General features: G+C 52.3%; 8 protein-coding genes across 8 annotated transcripts; 2 read left to right on the top strand and 6 right to left on the bottom strand.

Annotated features, from left to right (window-relative positions):
• Positions 1–99: 99 nt before the first annotated feature.
• Positions 100–2,529, bottom strand: PV07_00717 (uncharacterized protein; the record flags this gene model as incomplete). Its single annotated transcript, XM_016387190.1, has 3 exons — positions 100–1,710; positions 1,760–1,945; positions 1,999–2,529. 3 exons carry the CDS (start codon positions 2,527–2,529, stop codon positions 100–102), a joined length of 2,328 nt encoding a protein of 775 aa, XP_016254118.1.
• Positions 2,530–3,918: 1,389 nt separating this feature from the next.
• Positions 3,919–6,332, bottom strand: PV07_00716 (uncharacterized protein). Its single transcript, XM_016387189.1, has 2 exons — positions 5,815–6,332; positions 3,919–5,768 (listed from the first exon to the last, which is right to left on the bottom strand). The coding sequence occupies exons 1-2, from the start codon at positions 5,946–5,948 to the stop codon at positions 4,067–4,069; spliced, it is 1,836 nt and encodes a 611-aa protein (XP_016254117.1). The 5' UTR covers positions 5,949–6,332; the 3' UTR covers positions 3,919–4,066.
• A 1,086-nt stretch (positions 6,333–7,418) lies between these two features.
• PV07_00715 (uncharacterized protein) lies at positions 7,419–9,583 on the top strand (the record flags this gene model as incomplete). Its single annotated transcript, XM_016387188.1, has 5 exons — positions 7,419–7,776; positions 7,829–7,960; positions 8,017–8,490; positions 8,542–8,607; positions 8,673–9,583. The coding sequence occupies 5 exons, from the start codon at positions 7,419–7,421 to the stop codon at positions 9,416–9,418; spliced, it is 1,776 nt and encodes a 591-aa protein (XP_016254116.1). The 3' UTR covers positions 9,419–9,583.
• A 337-nt stretch (positions 9,584–9,920) lies between these two features.
• Positions 9,921–11,541, bottom strand: PV07_00714 (uncharacterized protein; the record flags this gene model as incomplete). The annotated part of the gene is made up of 4 exons (XM_016387187.1): positions 9,921–9,976; positions 10,052–10,755; positions 10,810–11,420; positions 11,473–11,541. The coding sequence occupies 4 exons, from the start codon at positions 11,539–11,541 to the stop codon at positions 9,921–9,923; spliced, it is 1,440 nt and encodes a 479-aa protein (XP_016254115.1).
• Positions 11,542–11,916: 375 nt separating this feature from the next.
• Positions 11,917–12,901, bottom strand: PV07_00713 (uncharacterized protein; the record flags this gene model as incomplete). Its single annotated transcript, XM_016387186.1, has 2 exons — positions 11,917–12,725; positions 12,775–12,901. 2 exons carry the CDS (start codon positions 12,899–12,901, stop codon positions 11,917–11,919), a joined length of 936 nt encoding a protein of 311 aa, XP_016254114.1.
• A 372-nt stretch (positions 12,902–13,273) lies between these two features.
• Positions 13,274–14,397, bottom strand: PV07_00712 (uncharacterized protein). Its single transcript, XM_016387185.1, has one exon. It carries the CDS (start codon positions 14,301–14,303, stop codon positions 13,467–13,469), a length of 837 nt encoding a protein of 278 aa, XP_016254113.1. The 5' UTR covers positions 14,304–14,397; the 3' UTR covers positions 13,274–13,466.
• A 1,998-nt stretch (positions 14,398–16,395) lies between these two features.
• Positions 16,396–19,102, bottom strand: PV07_00711 (uncharacterized protein). The gene has a single exon (XM_016387184.1). The coding sequence runs from the start codon at positions 18,818–18,820 to the stop codon at positions 16,514–16,516; it is 2,307 nt and encodes a 768-aa protein (XP_016254112.1). The 5' UTR covers positions 18,821–19,102; the 3' UTR covers positions 16,396–16,513.
• A 240-nt stretch (positions 19,103–19,342) lies between these two features.
• On the top strand, positions 19,343–23,172 carry PV07_00710 (uncharacterized protein). The gene has a single exon (XM_016387183.1). The coding sequence runs from the start codon at positions 19,738–19,740 to the stop codon at positions 22,837–22,839; it is 3,102 nt and encodes a 1,033-aa protein (XP_016254111.1). The 5' UTR covers positions 19,343–19,737; the 3' UTR covers positions 22,840–23,172.
• Positions 23,173–23,183: the final 11 nt, after the last annotated feature.

Here is a 23,183-nt window from a genome sequence, read left to right as displayed (position 1 = left end):
CCTTCGTGTGTCGGAATTCATTCAGCCCGCAACCCTCTCAGCACGGATGCTGTTGACATTTCACCCGGATGGAACCAGTGTCTCGGTATCAGCCACGCGCTATTGACAATCCTTCCTTCCAGCTTCATTTGCGTGCGGGGCATTTGTGTCCCATTTGTACCCTCCCCCTTTTGCATTGGACCACCCTTCCGCTCCGAGTCGGAAGAGACCGAACACTTCGCTGACCCAGCTGCTTTGCCCATTTCCCCCTTGCTTGAGTTCAATGATGTCCGCATGCGTCGTTTGCGTCGTTCCTATCTCATTGCCATGGCGAGTGCTTCCCAACATTGCAATGCCCACCATTTCAACGTCAGATGCTTCCTCGATGCTCTTGTCACGCCCAACAATCGTGGCTTCATCGCTTCGACGTCTAGGAATAATGGAAAACCGAGTCAATGCGGTTTTCCATGAACCCAACTTAGGTGACTCCGAGCCTTGAAGCGTCAAATCCCCTGAGCTCGTCCTTCTGCCGCCCTTAACGCTGATGGACGAGGGATACTTGGTGAAGTCGCCACGGGCGGGATGCTGAAACTCTGCTTTGACTTTCCGCTCAAATGATTCATCCCTGCAATCTTTTGCTTGAACCTGTTGCTGCGCACTGAAAAAGGATAAAGGAACATATGTCAATTCCTTCTTACTCGATGACGTATGTATGTTTCTCAGCACTCGAACCGTCAGGAAGGTGCATGTTGTTGAAGCACCTGGGCCATTGGTGGGTCGACATGGGACTCGGAATGCTTTGGCGGAAAATTTGGCCTGCATCATGGTATCATAGTCACCGATGACATCGACGAGCTTAACGAAAGTGTTGTAAAGCTGCCATCGGGTCCCTTCGCCAATTTGTGATCCGCCAGATTGGCCGAGAAGCATCCTCAAAATCTCGCTGACAGTCGAATCATCAAAACGGTGTAGCTGGGCGAGTTGCTCTTTTGACAGATCACCGCATTGCATTGTGACATAAGGTAAATGGTCTTGCGAGGCGGTTGGGACAAGGACGTCGAAACTTTTGTACATGCTTGGACGGAGCATAAAACAAGCGAGATGCACTCCAGGCGGTGGAAGGTGCTCGGGTGATGCGCTCCGTCTCATGCGCTCGATCTTCGCCACCATCTCATCACAGTCGACTTGCATGCTCTTAGCCAGTGGTTCTGCGATTTGCCCAAGGGTGGCAAACCGGTATCCCAATGCGGCAAACCTGGCTGCCTCACTCTTGCTTATTTGTCGGTGAAGGAAAAAGTATTTTCCTCGAGCCAGCATAGGCGGAGATGAAAAGCCGTTCTCTACCTCCGTCGCCTTGTTGTACGATTTTGCTGATAGAGGCCTGATGTGAATCCTCAATTGCGTGTGCATAGAGGTTGTTCCTGTCTCCAAGGGTTCTTCGAAGAGGACTCCTACCCTCTCCAAAGGCTGGTGGACAAGATTGGCTAGCTGCTGGGCCGTGACACAAAACAGCTGCTTGAAGATTGGAGCGAAGCTGATGCTACCTGCTATGGCGTCGTCTGGCAAAGTTTTGGAAGTGTTGCTCGGCCGGTATTTCCTTGCCACTGGGTCGTTTTCGACATGCTCTTTCATGCTGGGAATGAGGTCCCGCAGCGTTATCCAGTTGTGAGATGCCTTAAAGATCCAGAGGTAGGACGGATGAGACCTGCCAAGTTCATCTTCTCCGAAAGTCTAAAACGCAGGGTTAGTACGAGCAAGGCTTCTCCCAAGAAGTGCTTACCTTCTCAACATAGTGGTTTGTTATTTTTTCACTTGGCAAGGTCCCTTCCTGGGTGACCATCACTTTGCCCTCATCGTCAAAGTAAGCGCAAGCTAGAACCAGACGCTGTGATTTAATTCTGGCAGTGCGTTTATTGCGGCCTCGGACGAAGGCCACCACAAGAAGGATGACACAGGAGCCCATTGACTAAAAGGAGTCATGTCAGTTTCAGTCTGTGTAAGTCGAGGCAGGAGACTAACGAGAGCGGCTGCAATGACTGCAGTTTGCGATCTGGAGTTGCCGTGGATATTCAAATCGCCTTTCCAATGGTATATGGTACGGACCGCGGCCGTCCAGTGCATTCCGGAGACAGCAGTGGCGAGAATGACACCACACAAGGCTCTTTTCCACCAGCCGTCTTTCCATGCGTCTCGCAATCGAAAGAAGATTCCAAGCGCGGTAAAACTGGCCAACACGGCGATGACAGCAGCCCCGGCGACATTTTGCACTCGGTATGAGCAAACATAGTTCTCAACACCGTACTGGCCGAGATAGTGCATGGCACAAACGGCGGCCCCAGTCAGGCAGGCAGCGATGGCAACATGAAGCTGACGAGCTCGAGTGGGCATTCCAAGAGTGTAGAAAGCGAAAAGGAGGACGAGGATTGGCATAAAGAAAGAGATTGCAGTGAAGCCGGGGTTGTAGAGTATCTGACGTTGGGGGTCTCCGTTTTGTAACACGATAGCTCTATTACCGACGAAGTGCATGCCCCAGATCCCGATGCCACCCATTGTGATGGCGGATGCCACAAGAAGAAACCTCGAGATTGATTAGTGGCCAGCCACGTTGGTGGAAGAGAGTGAACTTGCCAATTGTACGCTCCCCTCGTTGACGTTCGCCTTTGCAACAGTTCCAGCGTGGTGATACATCCTATGAGTGAGGTAAAGAAGGACAGAACTATGTGAGCAGCATCGTAGGAGACGGCGGTTTGGGAGGGATCAGAGCTGGTTCTGACAGCAAACTGATGCAGCGTGAAGTGGGCATGGTGGTCCATTCGTCAGCGAGGATGAAGACGTCCCCGGTGGCTGGGGATTTCGAACCTCGAGCAAGCAGCCTCGGGAGATAGAACGAAGAGAGAAGCTGCGAGTCGAGTCGGATAATCTGAGGTACAGGTGATTGGAGCAAGAAAGGAGGGCAGTCGATGGAGCAGAAAGGCTAGAAATGAGGGGGGGCGGACAGTGGACAAGGTAGGATCAAGGTGCAAAAGATACGAATTTGAAGCGCGAAAAACCTCAGTTGCACCGGAGGAGCAGTTGTGAAAGAAAAGAAAGACGGTGCCTTGGGGGACTGAGGTCGTATATATCCAACCCGTGGAAGCAACGATGCTAACAGTCGCACGCTTTTGTTGTCTCTCTTTCACACGGAGTAAGCGAACAGGACTCAGAACCAGGAAGGCGCGTCCGCTAAACGCATTGGCAACAGGTTTCAAGATATCTAGTGCAGTTGAAGCCCGGAAGGACATTGGCGGGATCTGGATGCAAATACAGCACGAATATGCCAGGAGGAATGCGTGAGGGTGCTCTGGGCGCACAGGCCAGATGTATTAGAGAGGGTCGAGGACAAATGAGGGCGACATATGGTGCATTGGTGACAGGGGTGTCCAGATGAGGACGATGCAAGAGATCGGTCAAGGCGAGAAGTATGCATTGGCATTGGCATCAGCACTGGCATCAGCATCGAGGCGAGGGGTTACGGCGCCCAATTGGGAGATAGAGAGAGGAGAGGAGGGTGTGGGCATCTGGTCCGGTGTCTAGAGCTGAGAGCCAGTTTGAGGTTATCGACTGACAGGTTTGACAGGCTGACAGGCTGGACAGACACCTGTCACCGATGCAAGGAGGGGGAGGGAACTGATGAGTTCATTGTTCCGCGGTCCGCCAGACCTGCGACGCATTCTTGGTGCAAGACAGCAGTGCACATCACATATTGCAGCGCCGGACAGAGCAGCGAGGAGCGGAACAAAGCAGAGCAAAGTGAGAGGAGAGTGAAAGAGTGCAAAGTGAAGAGTCGAAAGTGAAGTGACAGGAAGCTGTGCTACTGAGGTTCCCAGTTCGGACTAGCCAGCCGACGCTAGCCGCAACGCTATTCCATATCGGGACAGTTGCCTCGATCTCATCTGCCGCCTCGCGATCGCCAGGCACCAAGTCCCTTTGGCGAGAGTCACATTGCTACTGTGCACGTAGGCGACGATCTCTATCGACAGATTGCCACAAACCGCATACGTCTATCATTAAAATGAATACCACTATTTTATGTCCTTTTGGGGAGGTCTTACTGGGCAGCTGATTGCGGTCCCTTGCCACCACCACTGGCCACCACTGTATCTTCATCCTCGCTGTCGCTCGCCAGATCATAGTGCTGGGCCTCCATATTTCCAGGTCGCCGGCTCGACTCCAGGTCGTCCAGTTCGCTCTCGTCAAAATCCCCCGCTTCCAGGTCTCCCCGACCTTTCGGCATTGAGCCGTTTGCGAGCGGGACGCTGATATACCCTTGACTGCGCGCCTTCCTCCTTCCTCGCCACACCCAATAGCCAAACAAGGACGCGGCAATGAGCACAAACACCAGAGCCGCCTCGCCGCTGCGATAGTAGGCCTTGAGTTCGGCGTCTTTGAGCTTCTGACTCTCCTCCTCCGGGGTGACGGTGACCGTGCTGTTGGCTGGCTCTTCAACCTCCGTTTCAGTGCCCGCTTTTTCGCCTCCAATAAGGCTGTCACTCGGCTGGCCACCGATCCCTGTGACATCCACCCCCATGAATCGATCGAGCATATCTCGAGTCCGTCGAGGGTAGTCGAATGGCACCATGTGGCTCGAATTGTAGAATTTGACATAGGTGAGATTCCTGGCTTCTTGGTAGATTCCGGCCGGTTCGCCTTCGAACTCCCAGTCGCGCTTTGGAGCTATAACCCCAGGAGACAGCTCGAATCCCTTCCCACCTAGCCATTGCATGTTGTTGACGAAATCTTCCGTTCCGATATGATTGCAGATCAGGTCGTTCGCGCCACTGAACAACAACACTGGAACGCCCTCCTCGAGAATGCCCGGGAGCAGCTGAACACTTGGTTTCGAGTGCCTAGCTCGGAACGAAGAGGAAACGGCCCCCGAACACTCAACCCATCCAGTCCGCTTGTCCGGATTCACGTGTAGGGCCGCAAGTACATCGTCCCGGCGCAGATAAGGCGTTACTGTTTCCAAATCCGGGGGCCAGGCCATCCCACACGACGGCCACTTGTCTTTCAGGGTAATGTCGTACATGTTGTAACACATGCCGTTCTCCTTGGACACGTCGAGAATGGTGGACAAAACTGCTTCGCACACATTGACGTCTACCGTGTCCGTCCCGCCGGGTTTGCCAAGTTCGGCAATGCAGGATGCCTGTGCCGCTTCAACTCTGGCTGCTTCAGGAGTACCGCCTTGGATGAGGTTGGCCTGGTAGGCAAAGGGGAGGTAGGCCTGATATTGTTCGGCTGGAGCAATCCAACCATTCCCAATTAGCAGGCCTTGAAGGTTCCACGCCCCTTTTCCCTGATCTTTCGCTTTGGCGTTTCGATCCAAAACTGCTCTTGTGATATAAGGAATGTATTGCCCGGCATATGACTCCCCTGCGAAGTAGAGATCGTCGTTTTCGTACTGCGGAAATAGCCCAAACCACTTTTCCAGAAACACCAGAAATTGGTCGGCCATCTCTTGCAGTTCATGGAGATAGCTGTCCGTGTTCACGTAGCTGAAGCCGGTACCGACAGGGTTGTCCACGAATAATACGTTTGCGAATTCGTCCCAGGAACCCTCATTGTAGACCAGTTTTCCTCCCTCTCTTACTCGGTAAGGTCCCAGCTCCATTAACGCCCCGTCCATCGAGCTGCATCCCGGGCCACCATTGAGCCAGATCACGGTTCTTGCGCGGTCGGCGATGTGTCGGTTCTGATAGTGCCAGAAAAACATATGTCCATTATGTTCAGGATTGGTTTCGATATGTCTGCATACATTAATAGTTGTTTTCTCGGCGTGATGGGGCCGCATACCCTGCGTGCATCTTCAAGAGAGGGCCATCTGGCTGTCCTGGCAGCGAATGGACAAAGTAATCAGCGGCAGTTTGATCCGCCCATGCTGAAGAGATAGCGGCAAGTAGGGCACATGCCGCCCAGAGCCTGGTCATGGTGTAGGAGATACTGCGAGAAAGGTGCTACCGCTCAGCTGACATCTCCGGGCTAGGAGTGCGAGGGAGGCGCGAGAAAGGACGATGCGGCGAGAAGGAAGAATGCCGTCAGGTATCTGGTCTCTGTGCTCGTGGCTTCTTCGATAGTTTTGGTGAAAGGACGAATCCACGAGAGAATGATCCGTCTTATGGATAACTTGAATCGGCTTCCCGAAGACACAGTATCGGCAATTCGCGATTGGGGGGCGCAGTCTCGAGCAAGTCTGACTTGAGCCAGCTATGCAAATCAGGGCGGGGTTCGGGGTCACTTGGGCAGGAAACACAGACTGCACACCGTTAGCTACAGGCGACCCGGTACGATGAAGGAGGAAGAAGTAATATCTCACATGTACGTTGACAGGATTTTATCGAGAAAATGGGACAGCGCAAATGCCCCTGGCTGAGCCCAGGCGTTGACGAATCCCCGTCGCATAAGCGTGGCTTGGCCCTTCCCGCGCGGCACCATCTCGCCGCCTCGCCGCCAGATCGACGGCTTGTGCTCGCACTTCAGATCCATCATCCCCCTGGACTGCCACGGATTGTCTTTCATCGAGTCTCCTGAAACGCAGTATGCCAGAAATTCCATGCCACAGTATGCTGAAAACTGAACCTCCCATGCAAAACTCACATCGGAACGCAACCCATCCGAACCTCCTTAGCTCCACAACTTTGTCTGGACCTCTCCCAAATTCCTCCATGGTGCTTCAGGACCAAAACAGGGCAGGGCAGGAGATGTTGTACGTAGTTTCGCAAGGACGTGGTCTCCCTGCAGACTGCGCTGGGCTCTGGCAACGTTGTGGACAAAGACAAATGCGGAAAGGGAAATCTGATGAGCCAGATAAACGGCGGACCATCATGACTTGTACCGATTACAGCTGTATACACCCGCTCAGGACAAGGTAAGTCCTTGCCGATGACAGCCAAATAACACTGTCACTGTGCAGGTATACAGCTCAAGTCTCCTTGAGCGACTTGCTGCTGCGAAAACACCAGAAAGCAAGGATGGCTGAGATGATCGATATTTTCTGCCTCACCTCCAGGCTCTATGGGGGATCCCTATTGTTCTTTTGCACCGCACCCGACTTCATTCACCGGCAAGACTGGCAGAATTCTTCAATAGCTGTGCGCTCATTCGCCCGACGTGCCAGTGACTGTGAAGGAATATCAAGCGGCTGGGAGGAAAATGGTTCCAGGGTTGGGTCAGTGAGGTGAATATTGCTGCTGATGAACTTGAAATCTTTTCAATGTCACCGTTTCCTTTTCTCTCACCTTCTCTCAAGCCGACATCTTCTTGCAATGCATTGTGTGTTGTTGTCTGTGTTCCTCTATCTTTACCCGTTGTGTTCTCGAAAGCCTGGTGGTGCGATCAAGACTCTTTGCTGCCAATCCAGTATCTCACATTGAGATCGGCCAGCAGTTCGTCAATGCGAGATGCCCGTCTTCAGTGCACCTTACGTTGGTTTGCCCGATCCTGAGAAGAGAACTGTGGAAAGCATGGAGCCTCCAATGACCCAAATCACTTCTCCTGAGCGTCGCAACAAATCCTGGTACAAGAAGCTCAGTCTCAGTTCACGGAGCATTGGCAGGAGTGATCGTTCTTCCCGCACTTCCACTGGTCTCCTGGAATCCCAAGCAAGAAGCGAGCAGGAATATCTTCTTCTCAACAAACCCCTTCCCCCACTCCCGCAACCTCCATATTTCGAGTACATGTTCGCGGATGCTGGTCTCAAAGCGATGATGTCCAATGAGTCAATGAGGTCAACGTTCGAAGCGCACGGAAATGCACAAGGTAGCCCTCACATCATCTACCGCATTGGAGTCTCTAACCATGATCTGTACAGCAACCATCCAACGGGATACCAACCATGTCCAAATCACAATTCCCAGTCCCTCCAATGGAGGTTTCATCCTCGACACTCCCGACATCGCCCAGTTCGCGTTCGCCCAAGCTGGTGTGGACGTGACGACCAAAGGTATGGCATGACATCAGAATCCTTTGCTCTGTGCTTCACTGACCGGATACTACCAGATGTCATTGACAGTCACTTTGCGGCTCTGGGTACAGGCCTTGAAGGACATCTTCATATTGACATGAATGAAGAGCTGGAGAAGGAAAGGGCAACTGAATCGTTCTTTGGCGGCGTCGAGGCCAGGGAGGGACCTAGCCCCGACCACATTCCCGTGGTCGATGAAGACGGCTTTGCCGATCGACGCGAAGGTCTGGAAGATTGGCCTCAGCTTTGGGCTCCAGACAAAGAGACTCTGGCCGACTACGAAATCCCAGGGTCCGAGAACTTCTCAGCCCAACTCGGCAAGACTCCAAACCACGATGATAACGACAGTGACAAGCCTATTCTCCAGCCCAAGTCTCAGAAGAACAAGGTCAAGGCTGCCCTTCAAGATCCTTCTCTCCCCGACTCATTCTACGCCGCCGATGGTACTATCACCGATCCGGCTGTCCAACCTGTTCAGCGACCTCGCCCGTTGACAATCCGGAAGAGAGGTGAGTCTATGGAGCTGTTATCTGACCTGAAAATACTGAGACATAGTCCAGTCAAGAAGAGGAATGCTCGCGACTCATTCGTGACCAGATCCACTGGCAATGAGCCGAAACCCGATGGTGAGTGTCCTAGACGCCTTTCCTTCTTGGAGAGTATGTGTCTCCCGTCGCTAACACGTGTCCAGACCGCAACATTCATCTTCTCTCCACGAAGAAGATCCGCGTGGCAGAGAAGCTGGTTGATCAAGACGCCAACAGCAGCCGCGTCGTCTCAGTGTGTGGCTCCATCTCGGACGACAGATCGTCCACCTTTTCCTACCACGACCGAAACCGCAACAGCTCCGGCACCGAGCTCACCGATGTCGACGATGACAACTCGGACGCCGCTCTGGCTCTCAAACGCAAGCGCCTCACCACCGAATTGACCGGCTATCCGGGCCAATTCGAGTCCTATGAAGCCGACTACCTGCGCGTGCGCGTCGAGCGCAGATCGACCTTCGGCGCCCCCGTCCCCTTCACCATGGGCGACCCGCTCCACCCCAACAATGAGTTCACCCACACCAACTTCGTCCCCGACCCAACATACCCGTCCAAGAACTACACCAAAGCCGACCTGGACGCGCTCCCCGTGCGGTCTCTCGCGCTCAGCCACGCCGAGGGCTGTGCCGCACACGCCGCCTCCCTCAGCTCCGTCCGCTCCGATGCCGAGGAGACCCTGCGCCGCGAGGTGCACCGCGAGTGTGCCGCCGCGCGCCTCGAGGGCGTCTCCGTGGGCCAGTACCGGTACTACCAGGGGTTCATGAGCTTGGAAGACTACATCGCCGCGCGTATCTGCGTCTGCTGGGACTTCTGCTGGTGCAGCAAACTGTGCACCATCTACGGCGACGTCCTCTGCCCCTGCAGCGAGTGGATCGGCGTGCACGGTGACTGAGTGGCCATCCGGCTCTCAGAAGCCACCACATGGTGCAGAGCCCGAGCAGCAGCACCAACATCGCTATCAAAGAGCGAAGCAGGAAAGAAAAGTGAGAGAAACGAGACAAAGCGTTCATAGTCATAGATCCGAATTGAAGAGCTATCAAATAGAGTGAAAATGTCCAGCTCTTTGGAATTTCTCGAGCACAGATTCTCTCCAGTACTGACTCGAATGCAGCGACCCAGCCCCATTCTAGCTCCAGCTCTGTCGTAATAGAAAGGCACCTGATTTGCTCCGTCGAGTATTCATCTTCCTGTTCCAAGCTTCCCCTGCTGTGGTGTCTCAAAGTCCTCACATGCCAGTGCTCAATCTTCAAGCGCGAAAGCCCCGTCTGGTTTGTTGGCACCGCCCGCTGAGGTTGTCTCTTTGAAACCCAAAACAGTGCTGTCTCCCAAAACCATGCATGTTCCGCGGATGACGCTCCGAATCAAGATTTCACCTCTTTTGATTGCATCGACGGCTACGTTTGAGAAGCCAAAAGTCCTTTGAAGAATCGAACTGTATTCGTCATGATGCCTGTGTGGAGGAAGAAAGAGTCAGCCACATGTATAAATCAAGAGGTCGACAGGGTAAAGATGGTTGAAACCCTACCTGTGGGCGTAACAGTCGCGGGGTTAGAATCCTGTTCCGGACGAACAGCTATGTTGGAGATGCTGTCTTCGGGCCGGATCTCGACATGGTCAGCTAGATCCTGCTGGAGCATCTTGCCGATAGAGTCTGTAGTTGTGGACCGGCTCATCATAGACACGGAGGGCGTGACCGAGATAAGAGAGAATGGCAGATCTTGCTTGGAGACCGGCCAGTCGGCGGTGTTGTCCAAAACCTGAGGTCGACTTTTAGGCGGCAGCGTGAGAACCATCCCAGGTTTCAGGATCCGCAGAGTGATTTCGCTCTCCGCATCGACGACTCCTTGCTTCTCGCTCGTGAAGGCACTACTCAACGGAGTGGCTGGTGGAGAATATTCGATGCTTGGAAGGGGTCTGTCCGAGGGATGCATGCAAGACTTAGCCTTCGCTTTGGGTACAGCAGGTGGCTTTTGTTGAACATTGTTGGCATTCGAGGGTGGCGCCGCTTTCTCGATGGCCGTCTGAAGTTGATTATGGGCATTGGGCGGTTTGGTGGTGGCTCTCGGCGTATAGTTTCTGTCAACTCCTATTGTGACCTTTCTTCCACGGAGCTGCATGGGTGATAGAGATCGGACAGCTTCTTCTGCATCTTCAGACGACTTGAGGTCGACTAAGGCATAGCCAGTTTCACGTGTGTTACGCGGTTTGGTAAAAGTGGCGACAGACTCGCTGCGGTATTGAATTAGCTTCTCGACGCAAAATGGGGGTGCGAAAGTCACATACACATTGAATCCCTTGAAGAACCGTCTGAGGTCACTTTCCGTGGTTCCAAAAGGAAGATTTCCAATGTGTAATCGTCCGGCGCGAGCATCAGCCTGGCGAAGCTGCACCTTGGGGAGCAATGGCGGCGACGTTTTGTTTCGCTTTGCCTTCGGCTTCAGATCATCTCCGGAGTCGAACATAAACAGGTCATCATCTTCAGACTTGATCGCTTTGGCGCTGGTAACATAATCCTCGTCGCTTTCTGAAGATTTGATATCGCTGGAATCCTCATCGTTGGCCAAGCAAGCTTTGATATCATATTTCGATTTCCTTCCCCGAGTTCGACTGAGAGGGGCGGAAGGTTTGGGATCAACCTGACCGTCCACTTGGGGAGGTCCTGTACCATCTGCATCATCTTCATAATCGGAAGCTTCCATCTTGCGCTTACGAGTTCCGGTATTCTGCCTCTTTCTCGGGCTAGTCTTCAGCCCTTGAGAAGGTTGGACTGGTGTTGGCGTCGCAGGCTGTCCAGTGTTAGTGTCGCCCTCGATCTTCTTCTTGAGTCGCCTCCAGCGCATTTCCACGGCTCCTCTGGTCGATCCTGTCGCAATGGCCACCGCATTCCAGTCGATCTATCCGATGTTAGTTGAGGCGTATAGAGAGAATTGTCGTCATTATACGTACCTTTCCAGCGGCGTTTTGGAGACAGTGGTACAAAAAGACGACGTTGTCGTCGGCCTGGAACGGAGCCATGATGACGGACTGTTTGTGATGCAAGAGAGGAGGCAGGTGAGTTAGGGGGTGATGAAGTTAGGTGTTGAAGATTGAAGAGCCGGGGTAGTGGTTTATAAACAAATAGCCCAGACCAACGCCAAGTGAAGATCAGTAGTCGGGCATCGGTTATAGAGGTCTGGTAATCCACTTCCTGTTGAATAACACCGAGGGGAGTGTGTGAAGATGAGGTGAAAGTAAATCCAGGTCCAGATGAATTTGATTCAAACAGGAGCCGACGACTGGTTGCGTTAGAGTCGTAGAAGCTGATCTCAGCTGAATGGAAAGAACAATGCCTTGCCAGTGGTAAATGGGGCTCAGTTTTAACTCCTACCCTTCAATAGAATTTCAGATCATTCATGTATTCATTTCAACATCATTCATTTCTCCCTGGGCGGTTTTCTTGACGGTAATCTGGCTTCTTGTCATGGATTCAAGCAAGGCTTCCTTGATCACGGTCTGGGCTCCCCGTGCAGCAGCAACGGCAGCACCAACCAGTTCATCGAAGCCAGTTGGTGCATTGGCGTTCTGGGTTGAGATAGAACCACTGGACCACATTTCCACAATCTCATCCCTCGAAGACAAGTAGCCCACCACACAGCTAGACTGTATCTCACTGTGCTCGACAGCCGCAGGATCCAGCACTCGCAGAGGCTTTGAGTCGGGCCCGGGGATAACAGCTCCGACACCTGCGGCCAGCAGATCCAAACAGTCAATCCTCGCATCTGCCAGCGCCGCCATAGCCACATTAATTGCTGCCGCCAGCAGGTTGAAGAGTCCGAGCCCCGCGAATCGATCTCCCTCCTCTTGGTCATCTTCTCCCTCGAGGACTGTGACCGCAACGTCAATGGCACTCTTCGGCCATCGATCTGGCAGGAGAACGCCTCTCAAGGCATTTTCCAAGTGCAATCCCAGATCCTTTTCAGTCTGGTTAGGAACGTAGCCTTGTCGGACACGGGTCGCAAACGGCGCAAACTTGACAGAGGCGGTCAGTTGTACATTCGGCGAGAATGATGCGGTTCGCGGTAATGGTTTCGGCCCATGTACAGAGCATGACAGTTTTATGGTGGAGGATGTAGGAACAAGAAAAGGTCTCGGTTCCGGAGGACTTTCAAGCTCAAGATACGCTGAGCCACTGGCTGACGGTATTATTCCAGTTTGTAGAACTATGCTTGGTCAGTATAGACTCATAGTAGAGCAAGAGGGACATCATACAAATCCTGCGCAGTTCATTTGGTTTCCTCACTCGTTGCCGCAACGGCGTCGCAGTTTGTGGGTATGGCGCGAACACCGGAGGGCTGGTCGTGGCTGCAGGCCCATTGATTCTTCGTCTGTCGCTCATGACATCGCAGTCTCAGTTGAAAGGAGTGGACGTCCCAGGGAGGACCAGGGCATGTGCTGAATTTGAGGGAAGCATTTACAAGCAGTCAGTCGCAATTATTGCATTCGCCAAGCATCGCGAAATGTGACTCGCGATTCAATACTCCGCTGTAGTGAGGGATAAGGCAGCCTTGCACAGCCTCGTGCGAACTATTACTCCGTGTCATCGTCAAAGTTCATCCGCCTGTGTTGTACTGCCTGAGAAGCATTCCGGAGCCTCGCCAATTTCTTCAAGGTTCATGAGGACTCTCTGGCTGCTCATCTTTTTGCCGATGTCCTCGGGGCCGGTTACACTCATTCCCGTCGGATAGAGCTGCCTCGTGACGTAGGCAGCAGAAAGGATTTAGTTCAAGGTATGACCAAGGACACATAGGTGCCCTCGCATTAGAGGACGGCGCCGTCGGCTCTTGACGGCAAGTCTGTACGTTTTCCTCCGTTTCTCGATGTTGGTAAGACTTCTGTAAGCGAGATTCTGCTTGCCCTCGTGCACAAGCGCATATTAATACGCACTGCCTTGTTCTTTCGGCTTATTTAACCAATTTTTGGAGGTATCTGTTGCCAGCATAGACTGTGACTCCGATCAGCAGCCCTACCAATCCCATCAGGACTGCGAAGCGCCTCTTCAGTCCCGCAATCAACGCAATTTTTCCCTCCTGCAGCCATGACCTCGGGAAAGCGTGCGGAAAGGGTTCATTCGGAACAGGGACGTTCAGAATCTTGCATAATGGCTCCCATCCGTCCCGAACGTTGAAGAAGTAGAGTTGGTCGGGCGGCACCACGCGCTGAACATACTCGGCATGCGCTTCATAGAGTTTCTCCTGGTTGAGCAATGGCCAAGGTTCACACTGGGGTATGCCCACAGCTTGCGGCACGCGCTTCCAGAACTCGTAGGAGAAGATGCAGAAGCGCCTCAGACTGGGGGATAGCCAGGACCAAGGATAAAGATCTTGAATGCCCTGCCACAATGCCGAGTAGCTGGCCCACCAGGAGTCTCGTTCCCGGACCGTGCATATAACCTTTGCCTCCGGATACAATTGCAGCAACTCCTCAAGGAAGTAGCATCCAGGTTGGTCGGAGCTAGCCACACAGCCTTGGGTCAATTCAGCAAGTCGATACTGTACAAAAGCGCGGTCGACTAGAGTCCTCATGGGACAGTGCTGCGCGAGCTCCAGCATTCGTCGTTGCGTATTAGCGTCGCCGGTATAGGAAGCGGAACCGCCATCGAAGACTGGGCCGTTTAGAAGGATTTGAAGAGCTTTGGTCATGGACGTCGTGCCAGTCCGCGGCAGTCCACCGACTATGACACGCAGAGTCGGATTTTGCTCATCGTCGACGTTAGCCATACCATCGGTTGAGTAACGCATGTAGTCGCCGTCAATGTCACTGGCAATGGTAGTATTGCGCCTCTGTCCCCTCCTTGTTGATGGTCTTGAGGCGAAATTCCTGGCCTATATGAAAGATGACCTTGAGCACCTGATGAGATCATGTTCAGAGTAAGCAGAAACAACGTGACACAGACACAAGAGACTTTCCGCACCACGACCCACCAATTTTGTGTTTGAGTCTATGTTGTATGTATATGCATCTACAGGTAGGGAAAATGTGCTCTTTTGGTCCAATTGGCCTATAGGACAAAACCTGTAGATTAGTTCCTTGGTAGGGGGTAGTTATTCTATTTTCCAGACTATTGACTCGCGCGAACAGCCATTGACCTCCATTTGATCGGCCCGTGATGATCAGCAAACGGGATGGCTCGTATCTGTGGTACATTCTGTCCACAGAAATGCTGCCAGCGTCAAGAACCACTTTCCTGTCCCGAGTCCAAGAGTCTGTTGACTGAAAGTTGCCTCTGGAGATCGAATGTGGTCCGAGTCGATGGCACAGTTGACACAGCACCAATGCTTGGCTGGAAGAAGACAAGATTGTTTCTTCAAAGTAGAGTAGCAAGGGTTACACAGTCAAGCATCCGCGGGCATTTCCCCGAGACTGTGGGAGAAGATGCTGGCATAGTTTTCGCCACCTCGATGGCTGAACTCATCATCAAACCGCTGCTGTAAATCGGACACCGTAGTGGACTGCCAAATAGAGTATCATTCCAAGACAATTCCGTACACGAGTGTGCATTCAAGGTGTCCTAGTCTCTGTACCAGGTGTTGATGGGCGAACGCTCCTTGTTAAAGGGTGGCAGCCGCGGAGATTCCTGAGACCTAGTTTCGGCTTCACGATGGAATAAACTTCAGAGAATTGCTTAAAGGGAACTGTACTTGAGTTTCTTTGGAGCACAAGATGCGGTGTAACGAAAAAGAGGCATGAAGCGGCTTTGAAGCCCTAAAATACCAACGTAATCTGTAGCCCTGGCAACCATCGAGCCTTGAGACTTGGCCTTGCTAGCCTCGTCGGAGGTTTGTCACGGGACCGAAGCTGCCAAGATTCCGATGTTTATCCGACCCCGAAAACAATTTTGTTCGCTTCAACTTTCGCAGCATCTTTCAACTTCACATCCACATCGCCCAGAGATTGAATCTACCCCAATCTCGAATGAGGCCGTGATCATCCTCGCCCGTTCAGGCTGTACATGGACTCCTTTGCGGATACCTTGTCTTCCCTTAAACACGAAGTGAGTTGCACCTTTATCCGCGTCATTCTCCCATCCGCCTTGTTACCTGATGAACTTTTATCATACACCAAGTTCCGGCGATCCTTTTCATGAGCCTTGAACTAAACATGCACTACCATCTGACCCCTTCAGACACAATGGAGCTCTCGTGGATTTTGTTGGGCCAAGAGGAAACTGACATCTATCTGCAACAGCAACAGTCGATCGTGGATGAGAAGATCCCCCAAGCCATGCACGATGTAAGTCCTCCGTGATTTTCTTTCCTCTGTCCTGCACACCACTATTATGATGATCCAAGGTTCTTATCAATCAGTTCTGCTTCTGATACCCCTTGAAGAAAGCATTACCAAAGCTTACCATATTGTCTGACTTTACACCCTTGAAAAAACATGCTTCCAAGTCTCATTCATCCCAGTCAACTTGGTGACCGACCAGCTTTGAGCTAACGAATAGCTTGTTCACAGGAACGGTAGAGTGCTCTGCCAGAGAATTACAGAAGCATGCAAAGTATGTCGTTCGCTTCAACCCAGCCACTCCACCAATGTCTCTTGCATCTTTGCATTCCTTGACTTCTGTTCATGATGACACCAAGTCTATCCATTCTCTGAGTTCTCTACTTCGGAGACACCTTTCCCCCAAACGCGACGGCAGACTACCGATCGTGGCTATCGTTATGAAGTTGCGTATTGGTCAGGGTTCGTCGTTCCGGGGAAGGGTATGAGGTCGACGGCTTTTCTGATTCTCCTTCACGTACTTTGCTACTCAAAGTGGTCTCCTCGTCGTGGACCCGGGATTGTACACGGCACACACGTTGCTAACAGCATTTTCGCATAGGGTTTGTTGGATAGAAATATATTCTCAATCACCCCTACTTGACTAGAGGCACCGCTACATTGTCGTGAGATCTGCAGCCAATCCTAATAATGTCTCTGGTTCCTCGCTCGTTTATTCATTCAATCATTCATCATATGCATCAACAAGGCCGACTGCAGTATGATCTCTGTCCTCGTCCTGCTTCATCACAAGGCCATCGAGTTTCATGACCAAACGATCCACTGTCCTCGCCTGCCACGGCACAAATTTGGTGCCGTTTCCGTGCAACTGCATCCCGTTCATGCTCTCCTGCAGATTGCTAGTCATCAATCCGACCCCGGTTCGTTTTTCCTTCTCCATGTCTCGAATCTCCGTCACTAGATCGGAGAGTGTTGTCTCTATCGCCTCTCTCGTGCGATCCATTTCGGTGAGAACATCTCTCTCGTCTTGGGCATAGTTGGAGAATGCGTCAAGCACGCCTTCGTCCTCTTGGAGGTCCAGACCCTCCCACACTGTCTGCAGACGGGAGAAAAGAGCAATAAAATGGTCGGCCTGATTCAGGAGTTCTTTCAAAGTTGCAACAAACTCGACATTCGTGAGGAATAAGGCTGTGTGTAAGGCGTGCAGAAATCGGCGATGGGCTTCTGCCATGGTCCGAGGATCTGCTGGCACTGTGGGTGCTTCCTGGGTGGACAATTCCGCCGTCCCCGTCTGAGCAGTTGAGGACGCTGTGCCTGGCCTGGACGACTTTGCTGACGACGGATACAGTCCATCATTGCCATCTAGCCATTTCGAAAAGTGTGCCCAACTGCTCTGGATCACCTCCCCTTGCAAGAATGCCTCGAGCTCATTAATCATGAACAAAGCTCTGCTGGCAGTTGTCCAATATGCTCTGGTCCTTGTAGATCTCCGAGAGTCTCGTGCTCGTCGAGCTGCCAATTTTCGACGTCCAGATTGTGAAGCGCTTCTAGGGGGCCCGATTGGAGAGGGATAACATCTGCGATGTGAGGACAGTTTCCAGAGGGATGACAAGTGCAGCCCTGCTCTGTGGATAGAGATCAGATACGCATTAATGAATGCATACATTTGCACATCGCTTGAAGACAGGAAAATATGCAACGGCGAGGATGTAGGGATTGTCAAGTGCAGAATGGTCAGTGTAGGCAACAGCGTTGACACCAGACCCCGACCAAGTTCGTTCTTCTCATCAACAGCCCGAAGAGACAGTAATTTCTTCGCCAGGCTGAGGATATCATCTTCCATATCGTCATCGCCCTGTATCGCTGACAATTCTGCCATAGTCTTGTTCAGTATGCCCTTCAGTTCAGCCTCCTTAATTGCAAGTTCGTCGAGTCGTCCAATCTTCCGGACTGGTCGAGCGGTGTTGGGTGTTTGTCGGTGGTTGGCTACCCGATCGTCTGCATGATCAATCAATGACACTGCAAATTCGCCTTGATTGAGGAGCATATAGCGTAAGATGACTTGCAGCAGCTGTAAGACCAGTGGTCGGGGGAGGATTTGAGACAGAGAATTCTCAGATATAGATTGGTTGATGGAAGAGATTGTGCTCTCTAGCAACGATGGATTCAACGGATACTGTAAGGATTCGAGCAGCGCCAAATGTGTTGGTAGCAAAGACAAGGATGCATCAGTTGACACACTCAGTAATGGTCCATACGACGCAGCCTGCGAATATAACTGGCTCAGAGCACTGCCAGCTGAAAGCAAAGCACTGCTGGTCCCGGCAGTCAAGAACTTGGGTGCCAATGAACGGTCGATCATGTATGAATCCATCACCGATGATGGCCTTGGATTTGGCCTGATGCAGAAATCCTCGGCCCCAGAAGTTGGCAGTCTCCCGTAGAGCACCCACAGCGATGCGGCTCGCATCCATGCTTTCTGGGCAACAGTCAGAAGCGCAGTGGCCATGTCCTCAATATCGGAGTACCCGGTGTGTGTCTCGTCTCCTAGCCAATCCAGGATGCTGGCTCCAGAAGGCGAACGGACCTTCCCATTCTGCTTGGACTGAGGATCCAAATGCAGGACTACCGACCATAGCCACTCCAATCGTCTCGTCCATGGCGCAAACTCGGCAACAAGAGTACTCAACGGCACAATGTCGTAAGCGCCAACATAAGCAGCGTCCTTTTGTAGTATGCTCGACTCCACCTCTATGATCTTATCCACATATTTACCCAAGTGGACGTCTGCTATTGAAGAACTGACCGCTCGGCAGACCATCGACCGGTGAGTTTGGGACAGCCTCGACGTCGCTTCCTTGAGTTGAGCATGTAAGTCATGCAGGTGAGCCAGGGTCGCTAGCATCGCCCGTTCGGGGGGTGAAACATATTGACTGAATGTCTTTTCGTCTCCTGGTCCTGCTGTGGACCGCGCCTGCGACCAGATCGGTGACTGGAGGCCGGATAAGGACAAGAGGATCTCATGAAGCATTTCGCCGGTCTGACACGAGGACGGGGAGCGGGATCGTGGCACAAGTCGAACAACGCAGGAGAGTCGTGGTGCCGCTGAAATTTGAGGATTAGCCGCCCGAAGAGCTCGAAGCGACACATTGAAAGGGACTGAGGCCCATAGCGAATGTAAAATCTAGCTTGCGGGGCCTGACCGCGATCGACACGCGTCGGTAGGAGGAAGGACGCGTCGAAATCCGGTGCTTCAGTCAATCCCCTACCACCAAATGGCAAGATTGAAAGGGAATCTTTACACAGAGACGCGAGGCTGTACTTTGTGAGAACCCATGGAGGTGGTGGCGGTGACCAATCTCAGCGCGGCTACCGAGGCAAGCATCTTGAGCGTGGGGCGCACCTCACCATTAGCATCAGCTATATAGTGGTGGCAAGTGTGCCGAGTGGCAGCCAGATAGCCTAACCATAAGTCACCTAGCAGGCCTGGCAGGGCCTGTCAGGCCTATTCTTGCCTGCGATTGCATCACTGTCTCGGGCGTCTGCCTTCTCACCAAGACCAAGTGCTCTCTGCGTCTAAGAACCAACTGCAGTCCGCGAATCTCTTTGACTAATATACCAAACAACCTTACGTTCGCCTTTGCCTTTTGCCTGCGCCTACGCCATCAGATCCTGTCTTTTCTTCATAATCAGCCTCTTGACAATTTGTCCTTCCGTCACTCATTTCGCCTCCCTCTCCTCTTGCCACAAGGTTCCCCTCTCCCATCCGAAACGTTTATCTGAAGCAGCTGCTTGCGCTCTTCGGATCCGTTCTACCGTCATCTGGGTCTTGCTTGAGGCAAGGCCACTGTCACCATTTCTCCTCACGCCGAGTTCCCAGACTCTGTAAAAGCCGGTAGCAAAAGAAAGGCTTCGTCAGAAGACCTCGCCCGGCCAGAAAAGAAAATCATGACGGACGCTGTGATGGAAGTGGACAACCCTGGGGCTGCCATTACGGAGCTCCAGAATGGCGAAATCGATGAATCCCTCTACAGCCGACAACTCTACGTCCTAGGCCACGAGGCTATGAAGCGGATGGGCGCCTCCAACGTGCTCATCGTCGGGCTGAAGGGCCTCGGCGTGGAGATCGCAAAGAACATTGCTCTGGCCGGCGTCAAATCTCTGACCCTGTTCGATCCTAACCCTGTTGCGATTGCAGACCTTTCCTCCCAATTCTTCCTACGTCCCGAAGATGTGGGCAAGCCCCGAGCAGAAGTGACTGCCCCACGTGTGGCCGAGCTCAATTCGTACACTCCCGTTGCCGTCCACAAGGCCAAGACGTTGACCGATAACTTGAGCCAACTCAAAAAATTCCAAGTCGTCGTGCTCACAACAACATCTCTGAAAGATCAACTCACCATCTCCGACTATTGCCATCAGAACGGCATCTACCTGGTGATCGCCGACACATTTGGCCTCTTTGGCTACATCTTCACCGACTTCGGGAAGGACTTCACTGTGGGCGACATCACCGGAGAGAACCCAATCAGTGGCATTGTGGCAGATATTGATGAAACTGGTCTGGTATCAGCCCTGGACGAGACAAGACATGGACTCGAAGACGGCGATTACGTTGAGTTTGCAGAAATCAGAGGAATGGAAGCTCTCAATGGAGCCCCTCCTCGAAAGATCACTGTGAAGGGCCCGTACTCTTTCTCCATTGGCGATGTGTCGGGTCTGGGCAAATATGAAGGAGGCGGTCTTTTCGCCCAGGTCAAGATGCCCAAGGTCCTTCAGTTCCAATCACTGTCGGAACAGATCAAGAAGCCGGAGTTTCTCATATCGGATTTTGCTAAGTTTGACCGGCCCGCACAACTCCATGTTGGCATTCAGGCTCTCCATGCGTTCAAAGAAAACAAGGGCTACCTACCTCGTCCGCATAACGAGGAGGATGGAAAGGAAATCCTAGAAATTACGAAGAAGATGGCAAAGGAGAGTGCCGAAGAGGTCGAGATCGATGAGAAGTTGATCACCGAGTTGAGTTATCAAGCGCAGGGTGATCTCAGTCCCATGGCTGCGTTCTTTGGTGGTCTCACTGCGCAGGAAGTGCTGAAGGCGGTTTCCGGAAAGTTCACACCAGTCGTACAGTGGATGTACTTCGATTCGCTCGAATCCCTACCTTCTTCTGTGAACCGAAACGAGGAACTTTGCAAGCCCACGGGTTCGCGATATGATGGCCAGGTTGCGGTCTTCGGCAAGGAGTTTCAAGAGAAGATCTCCAACGTGAAGAACTTCCTGGTTGGCGCTGGCGCCATTGGATGTGAGATGCTCAAGAACTACGCAATGATCGGTCTGGGTACTGGTCCCAATGGTCACATCACAGTCACAGATAACGATTCCATCGAAAAGAGCAATCTCAACCGCCAGTTCCTGTTCCGAGCCAAGGATGTTGGAAAACAGAAGAGCGAGGTTGCAGCTGCGGCCGCTCAGGCAATGAACCCCGACCTCAAGGGGAAAATCACGACCATGACGGACCGCATCGGCCCTGACAGCGAAGACATCTTCAACGAGGCGTTCTGGAACCAGCTTGATATCGTCACAAATGCTCTTGACAACGTCGAGGCACGTACGTATGTCGATCGACGATGCGTTTTCTTCATGAAACCACTTCTGGAAAGTGGCACTCTTGGAACAAAGGGCAATACCCAAGTCATTCTCCCGCGCCTGACCGAGTCGTATTCTAGCTCGCAAGATCCGCCTGAACAATCTTTCCCCATGTGCACTCTCCGAAGCTTCCCCAACAAGATTGAACACACCATCGCTTGGGCTCGAGACCTGTTCCAGTCCTATTTTGTGGGACCGCCGGAGACTGTCAACCTTTACATGACACAACCCGACTACATCAATACCACGCTGAGGCAGCAAGGCAACGAGAAGATGATCCTTGACAGCCTCAAAGAGTTCTTGGTCACTGACAAGCCAAGCGATTTCAATGACTGTATTGCCTGGGCCCGGATGCAATTCGAGAAGCAATTTCACAACGCCATTGCCCAGTTGCTCTACAACTTCCCCAAAGACTCGAAGACATCAAGCGGGGCCGACTTCTGGTCTGGACCAAAACGTGCCCCAACGCCCCTCAACTTTGATCCTTCAGACGAGACACATATGGGATTCGTTGTCCATGGGGCAGCCCTCCACGCTTTCAACTATGGCATTCCTGTTCCTCAGCTCAAATATGAAGACTACGTAAAAGTTCTAGACAGCATGATCATTCCCGAGTTCAAGCCAGATGCGAATGTGAAAATCCAGACCGACGAGAAGGAGCCAGACCCCAATGGACCGGCACCGACGTTTGCGGATGATGCGGAAGAGTTGGACAAGATTGTGGCCCAGTTGCCCACGCCCAAGAGTCTGCCTGGATTCCGGCTCAATGTTGTCGAGTTTGAGAAGGACGACGACACAAATCACCACATTGACTTCATCACTGCTGCGAGCAACCTCCGCGCCATGAACTATAACATCCCAATTGCCGACCGTCACAAGACGAAGTTCATTGCGGGCAAGATTATTCCCGCCATTGCCACCACCACTGCACTCGTTACTGGGCTGGTGATCCTGGAGCTGTTCAAGGTCGTGGATGGCAAAACCGATCTCGAGCAGTACAAGAACGGCTTCGTCAACCTTGCATTACCGTTCTTTGGATTCAGTGAACCGATCGCCAGTCCCAAGGGCACATACCAAGGCAAGGAGGGCGAAGTGACCATCGACAAGCTCTGGGACCGCTTTGAGATCGAAGACTTTACTCTGACTGAATTTTTGGCACATTTTGACAACCTTGGGCTGAGCGTGACGATGGTGAGCTCTGGGGTCAGCTTGCTGTACGCCAGTTTCTACCCGCCCAGCAAGACCAAAGATCGCCTGCCGCTCAAGATGAGCAAATTGCTCGAGACAATCAGTCGCAAACCGATCCCAGACCACCAGAAGAACATCATCTTTGAGATTACTGCCGAGGATACAACCGAAGAGGATGTTGAGATTCCTTATGTGATGGTGAAGTACAAGCTGGACTAAGGTCGAAGTTGAAGCTGAAGCTCAATCACTTCCTTCACCCGTGGGAGTTTGATAGCAAGATTGAGGGGGCGTTTGGAAGCATTGGCGCATCTAGAAATCTTGGCCATGCTCCTGGTGTGAGGCATCGGATAGAACTTGATTCTCTCACCTCTGTACCACGACTACAAGAAAGTACCTTTACGGTGGACATTGTATGACTGGACAATGCCTAGGTGGCCAATATGAAGTATTTGAGAAACAAAGCATGGACTCGCTAGATCTGCTGTAGCCGTAAGGGGAAGTCCCTATTGCCGCATGTTGGTAGCTGTCTTACTGCATCTTTAGTCAGGATACATGGTTTAGTC

The sequence above is a fragment of the Cladophialophora immunda genome, assembly GCF_000835495.1.
Source record: "Cladophialophora immunda strain CBS 83496 unplaced genomic scaffold supercont1.1, whole genome shotgun sequence".
In the NCBI taxonomy this organism is placed as follows: domain Eukaryota; kingdom Fungi; phylum Ascomycota; class Eurotiomycetes; order Chaetothyriales; family Herpotrichiellaceae; genus Cladophialophora; species Cladophialophora immunda.
This window is presented reverse-complemented; position numbering and strand designations above follow the sequence as displayed.